Here is a 7,461-nt window from a genome sequence, read left to right on the forward strand (position 1 = left end):
TGTACAAGGTTCTGCACAGGCCAGAGTACAGTTACTTCTGTTCTCCAAAGGTCCAGAACAAAGCACCTTCTTCATGTGTTTACTTTTGTTGCTCCTCCCCTACAGAAATGTGGCCAATGAGCAGACTAAACATTCTCACAGGGTTTGCAGTGACACATTTTGGTTGACTTGGATGTGCATCATAGCCATAGTTCCTCCAAGACTCTGGAACTCATCCCTCTGAATCTGAGGTCTGTGCACTCGTGGATCTCTTTGTTAAAAAGCAGGTTAAAACTAATGTTTTTAAACTTTGTTTTAAGGAAACCTTTTGCTTTTCTATCATTTTTGTTGTGAAGCAGTTCATAAATTAATATAATAGCCTGACATTCTGTTGACTAAAATGTTTACTTAGATGAGTGGTTTGTGTGGAATGTGCAGGTGTTTGAAATGACCTCAAAGTATTAATAGACTGAAATGCTGTTTACCACAGTGTTGGGTTTGCAACACATGTGCAGGCATTTAAAAAATATTAATAAATCGATATACTGGTAAGAAAAGGTTTTACCCAGATATATTCAATTTATTATTTTATTTTAATTTGCTTCACACACACTATTAATCAGCTTTTCTTGCACTTAAAACTGCAGAAGGATAAATTAAAAAATATAATATAGATAGATCTAGATTTTCAGAATTAGCATGTTGTTGGCCTGAAGAAAAACAGGAAGACAACAAAGATTGCAGGTAGCAGTGTGGTTACTTTGTGTTTACTGACCTGCTTTAAACTACAGTGACACAGTTAGATAGACAGTACATAACAACCGAAGCTTCTGCTGTTCACTAAAAACAGCATCAAACACAGGTAAGTCATTTTTATTTTTATACCTGGATCTAATGATAATGAACAACATTCATGGTTTAATTAGGAGTGCAGGGTTTGTAGTTAAGCCAAAGATTCCTTACTTGTGCCCTGCGATCAATAGTATGCTGCATACATGTTGTAGGAGAAGGCAACAAACGACCAGGAGGTAGAGCAGGTCGTCTAACGCTGTCAAAGGCACAGCAATAAGCTGAATACTGAGATGTACTCTCACTCGTTTTTGGATCAAGTGAATGCTTTTCTGATATTAAAGAATTTCAATACTCGACCCTCAGTTATGACTAGATGAAAGAAGGCAGTCCTAGTCACTTAAATAATCTGTGTGTTAACTTTAGACCTGCCAAGTTTCTAGATTCATATAAATTTAAATGATGTGATATGACTACTGCTGACAACAAGGCTATTTTGATCCCTCCAGGCACTTAAAGGACATTTCCTGATTATAAATAACTCAGTGCTAGCAGGGTCCAAAATAAACCAGGTCTGGTTAGACACCATGTTGCTAAGATTTGTAGAAATGAATATGTTCCTGTGCCCTATGTCAGAACAATATTGAACGTGATTAAAACACTAGGTGAGCTTACTCACATTCAAACACATTCAAAAACCGGAAGATCATTCCCACTTTAGTCAAGGGCTTAAATCAGATTAATGAGATTCATTTAGAAAGACATATTACTACTGACTGAACATCAAAGATTAAAAACCATAAAAGTGGTTTCTTTTAACCCTTTAAAGCCGGTCAGAGCGGGCACGCTCCGTTTTGCGTAACTATTTTTAAATCCTGGTAGCACTGCAACCACGTAAGCTAGCACAATAATTTTTTTTGCATATGAAACCGGAGGAGTTGTGCTTACATCTTATGCCAGGGGTCTGCAACCTTTTACACCCAAAGAGCCATTTGGACCCGGTTTCCACGCAAAAGAAAACACTGGGAGCCGCAAATACTTTTTGACATCTAAAATGAAGATAACACTGTATATATTGTTTTTTATCTTTATGCTTTGTGTGAACAACTAAGGTGTGCTGCTTATGAAATCCATGAAGTGCTACAGAGAAAATTAAATTATATTTATGTAATCAACACATTTTGAACTCTTAAAGAAATATAACAAAAGGAAAGACACCCAGCTGAACGAAAATGATCCATGTAGCAAACAAAAACTGTTGTCAGCCGCCACCCTTATATCGCCTTTGGGCTGTTGGAGCCTTGACCTGACTCTTAAAAAAATAATTGGAAAAAGCTCTATGCTGCTGAAAATGAAAAATAGATATTTGCAAAATTCTGCCTAAATATGTATTTTACCTGGTTAATGCGTGCGGCGGGGCGTGGTTTGCAGCGCCGCTGCAGGGGAGTCGGACGCACCTGAGCGACACCCCCAATCACGCCTCGCTGCCTTTACGTCTGCACTATCTGTTCTGTTGGTGGTGTATGTCGGGCTGTGAGCTGAAAAGCTACAGCCGGCTGTATGCGTACAGCAACCGTGTGTGAAAAGTGCTCAATAAAGAGATGCTGAAAAGCGCGTTCATGTAAACATCGTCGGGTCTGCCGTGATTTGTTTACAATGGGACTTCTGCTCCTGAACCTCTGCGCACAGAGTCTGCAAATCAGGGATATACGAAGTCAGTTTACGCAGGACTGTAAGCTGTCATCTGTCAGGCGTGAACGGTGTTTGTCTTTAATATAGTTCACGGTGGAGAACAGCTGCTGACATAATGTGGATCCATAATTGGCCTACCTGGGGTTGAAAGTCTCGATAAATGCACGGCGTTTCGGCGGGTACACCGGCTTCCGCGAGCGTGACGCTTATTTTGAGCGATGAAAAAATAATAGAATATAATTTTATTTTTATATTTCAATATCACAATAATCTTCCGATTTAGAACTACGAGTTAAAAAGAACTAACATAAATAAAATACACTTCAGCTAAATACTTCTAATTTATTTGCCCAAACCACGCGGAGCCGCACTATAAGGACTAAAGAGCCGCATGCGGCTCCGGAGCCGCAGGTTGCCAACCCCTGACTTATCAGCTTGTCCTAGGTCACAGTTTCTTTCCACATATAGCTTTGCAAAAACTGCATAAAAAGCACTTGCAGCAACAAAAACATAATATTCCAGAAACACGCTTTGCCGATCCGATCAGCTGTTCATAACACTTCCTACGTCCATCAGCGTGAACTATCGCATGCCCGCCATGACCTGCCCGAAACCGAAAGTGACGTCATTTTGTGGAAATGTAATTTTTTACCATCGTGGCCTTATGAGCCTATACTTGTGTTTTTAAAAGTTATGTTTGACTTTATGACTTTTTGTGTCGTTTCTGGGATGCTTAGGACTCATATTGCACTGCTGGAAATAGTTTATTTTGATGCATATGATGTTTTTTTGCAAATTTGCACTGTAATATTTATTTTCGTTTTTTCTGCAGTATATGAAAATTGGTGTATTTCAAAAATAAAACTATGAAGACACTTAAAATAAATTTCCTGTGGTGGGAAACTAGTTTGTGCAAATTTTTTGCATTTACGGTTTTGAGGGATAAGCCTCTTAAATTTCTCGAACTAGAAATATATGTTAAAAAAACAAAAACAATTTTAATTTTTTTTGTAGTTTATTGCACTTTTTTGCAATTTATGTAATTACTATGCACTTAATGCATATATATTATTAAAATCTGGGCTATAATGGTTGTATTGATGTATAGCAACTTGAAATGCTCCCAGAAATGGCACTACAGCATGTAAAAATATAATATAAGGTCTGCCGGACTTGGTTCTATGGTAGGTCTTAAAGGGTTAAAGATGAAGATAACATTTATACACGGTTTGTTTCAAAGAGGGGGGTTTACTTTTAATCTCCAGAAACATGGCTGACCCAACAAACATAACTTCATCTTACAATCAGACCTGTGATCTGGCTGTCCCATCAGTCAGCCCTGTCTTTATGGTTGCCTACAGTCTGCTGTTTCTGGTAAGTTTCAAAATTTAAGATTACGCTCTGTTTGAAATGTACTTATTACTGAAGTCCTGTTCTCTCAATCCCTTCTGTGTCCTCTTAAGGTGGGTTTATTTCTCAATGGCATCATCGTGCGGTTTTACTGTTGTCAAGCTCGGCAGCAGGCATCAAGCAGCTTGATGGTCTACCTGAAGAACCTGACAGCTGCTGACTTCCTGCTCTGCCTCTGTCTGCCACTCCGCATCACCAAGTACGCCAGCAGCTCTCTCATCATTCGGAGGCTCTACTGTAGCTTTGGAACTTCTGCCTTCTTCCTCAACATGCAAGCCAGTATCCTGTTCATGGGATACATCGCTGCTAACAGGTAAGGAACTAATAATTTATCATTTATTGTAATAGTGACTTCTGCATTGCGACAGATTAGTGAGTTTGTCTACTGCCTCCTTTCTCTTCTCTCTCCAGGTATCTGAAGGTGGTCCATTCTTCAGGGCCTCACTTCCTCCAGACAGTACGAGCTGCATACATCATCTCCATGATCACCTGGTTTAGTGTCCTGGCTCCAATAATCACCTATACCATACTATTTTTCATTACTCAACAACCTCTGACCTCTGACCCTGGTTGCTGTGAAGCCCTCATTAGTGCATCAATTAAACTGATCTACAAAATCTTCCAGGCCTGCTCTTTCATACTCTTCCTGTTGGTCCTCATATCCCTGGTCTTCTTCTACTACAGCACCTCCCGCAGGGTGTTGCAGGAACAGAAGAAGCAGCTGGCCTCCCGCCACTCTGAGAAGCTTGTGAAGTCTCGCAGGAACATATTGGTGCTGGTCAGCATTTTCTGTGTTTGCTTCATCCCGTATTACTTGGTTCGGCTTCCCTTGGCATTTAAGTTGGGCGGCAGATCTGTGCATCAGGTGTTCTACTATTTAAAGGATGCAACCACAATACTGTCAGTTTTTAATGTCTGCCTGGACCCTCTTGTTTACTTTTTCCTTTGTAAGAGTGTCCGAGCTCAGGTGAATCTGAAGATTCCATCCAAGAAGACCAAGAGCCGACAACCAAACAAGGGGAGTGAGTGGAGTGAGGAGCAGCAGACAGTTGTTACAACAGCAGCAAGTCAAACCAGTGAGCTGTAAGAAAGATTTAAACAGTTTAAAATGCACAGATTTGCTTGAAACCAGGCCATGGATCCCGATTAAGTCTGTGAAGGTTCTCAGTCATCCAGGTCATCATAGTCTAAGGAGCTTGGAAAGAAAAGCGTCCGGACTTCGTTAAGTTGCTTAAAGACGTTTCACCTCTCATCTGAGAAGCTTCTTCAGTTCTAGGGTCAAATGATACCAGATACTCCCACAGGGATTAAATCTGGGACTCTCCACCATTGGACACTTGAACTGAAGAAGCTTCTCTGATGAGAGGTGAAACATCTTTTAGCAACTTAACGAAGTCCGGACGCTTTTCTTTCCAAGCTCCTTTGATCCCAATTGAGATAAATCCTCTCCAATTAAAAATATAATGTAAAAAATCTAAAATAGTAGGACAAAAAAGATAATGTTTACAAGAGTTTGCAAGTTACAGTGTCTGATTTAAATAAACTGAACAAGTGGTCACATTCATTCCAACAATTCATGTTGTTAATATGCCTGAAAAATGATTTCAACATTTTCACAAATTAAAATGATTCTTTCTGCTTCTCAGTTGTTACCTTCTCAGTTTGTGAGACACTCTCCTGCTGCTGTCACACAAAAAGAAACTATAACTTTTCTCATTCAAACCACCAATAAATTATTGAATAAAGTTTAAAATAAGTTTAAAAAACTGCTTCGCCATGTTTTCCATTAATGAAATTTGATTGAAGACAATCAAATTCAAATGTACTTTATTTCAGTTTTATTTATAAAGCACTAATCACAACACCTCAGGGGCTTTATATTGTAAGGCAAACTGAAGACAGGGTAAAAGACATGCTGTGGAAGAGAGCCAGAGATTAGTAGTTGCTAATGATTAAATGAAGAGGTGTAGATTCAGCACTGTTGTACTGACTCATGAATCAGCGATGTGACAGAGCTGTGCTGGAGTGTCTTAGTGAAAGGAAATCTGCATCCAAAGGCTCATATAGTTCAAATGTATAACATAAGTCATGTTTACTCGGTAAAAATTTAGGATGATTAACTTTGGGTAGAACGTGACAGAGGTGCTGATGTAAAAGAGTACAAAATTCTGTGTCAGACTGAAGGTGATGAAAACAGATGAATCACTTAAACGTCTCCAGCTGGGTAACTAAAGCCTTTGACTGATTCTCTGAATCTTATAAACGTATTTATAATGTCTGCAGCTCTGCCCTGTGTAAAAGAGGGAAGTGTGAAGATAAACGCCCTGAGCCAACTATTGTTGGGATTTGGTGCAAATAAAACTGAAATGAAATTGAAACACACATAAAATGCTAAAGTGTGCTTAAAGATGAGTGTGTTCTTTATATACTCATTTTTTAACAACAGAAGGATCAGCTGTTGTTTGCTCAATAAAATAGAAGACATCCATGTGCATTACAGCAGGAACTACAACAGGAAGTGATGCAATACACCTTACCACACATGCCTGAGCACCAAGGCCAAATTAGCACCAAGTGACTAGGTGAGAGATTTAGAAAGAAAACATATTTTAAAAAATTCTTCTGTTGTGAGCGTTACGACTGCCTGGCAATGAGTGGTAAGGGAAGCTATGTGTATTCTATATGTGCAAGTACTGTTAAATAAAATTGGTATAAGTAAATTAATTAAGTGTCAAAAGTGAAAGTATTATTCTGCCGATTCCTTCCTACAATCAAATACCACAAAAACAGTTTGAAGCTTATTTTTTTGGAGGGTATGCTTCATTTCTCATACTTTTTTTTTGAACATCTTTCTTTTCAGTTTTCACTTTCTACCCACGTCTTCCAATCAGCTAGTGAATCACACATTCCTGCTCCGCTGATTCTGCTGATCATTGTCTTTGCTCCTCTTCCTCTTGTTTCTTTTACATTTTCATTTCTGGATTCTTGTTTTGTGATCTTTGTAAACATAAAAGCCTAAAAAAAAAACCCCTCTCGCTCCTATTTTGCACTGGCTGTATTTGCACTGTGTCTGCAAGAACACAGACTGAAATATTGTGTTAATTTATATTTTTTAGGCGGTTTATCACCAAGAATATTCAGCCAATGAAGTTGGTGGCTTGGACTGCGGCAGTAGGTCCAACTCTGGAGTTTTTAGGCTTTGTATCCATATTTGATTATTATTCTGTAATATATTTGATGTGTAGCAGCAGATGGAAATTAGCCAGAAGCTAAATCTGTTACAAGGCATGCTTTCTCTCATGACATCAGTACACAAGCAGATGGCTGTTTTTTTTCTTAACATTGTAGTGTTTGTATGTTTTAACATAAAGCACCTTGAGATCAACTACCTTAAAGCTTTTGTGCTCAGTATCTATTGTATACTGTCCAACAAATGCATTTTATTAATTTGTAATACAGCTGAAGTGTGGTGCTTTGTGTCCAATGTTAGGAACTACTGAAGCCTCCCTTTTTTGAGAGTACAGCATGAAATCAGCAGAAGTAAAAAAAAAGAAAAAAAGTTAAGATTAAAACCCAGCAGGACTCACCTGT

The 7,461-nt window shown here is 38.7% G+C and overlaps 1 protein-coding gene across 1 annotated transcript; it reads left to right on the plus strand.

Moving 5' to 3' along the window:
* Positions 1-797: 797 nt before the first annotated feature.
* Positions 798-5,029, plus strand: LOC116318365 (G-protein coupled receptor 87-like). Its single transcript, XM_039610329.1, has 4 exons — positions 798-841; positions 3,726-3,834; positions 3,924-4,183; positions 4,282-5,029. Exons 2-4 carry the CDS (start codon positions 3,730-3,732, stop codon positions 4,955-4,957), a joined length of 1,041 nt encoding a protein of 346 aa, XP_039466263.1. The 5' UTR covers positions 798-841; positions 3,726-3,729; the 3' UTR covers positions 4,958-5,029.
* Positions 5,030-7,461: the final 2,432 nt, after the last annotated feature.

This window comes from Oreochromis aureus, linkage group 3 (genome assembly GCF_013358895.1).
Source record: "Oreochromis aureus strain Israel breed Guangdong linkage group 3, ZZ_aureus, whole genome shotgun sequence".
NCBI lineage: Eukaryota > Metazoa > Chordata > Actinopteri > Cichliformes > Cichlidae > Oreochromis > Oreochromis aureus.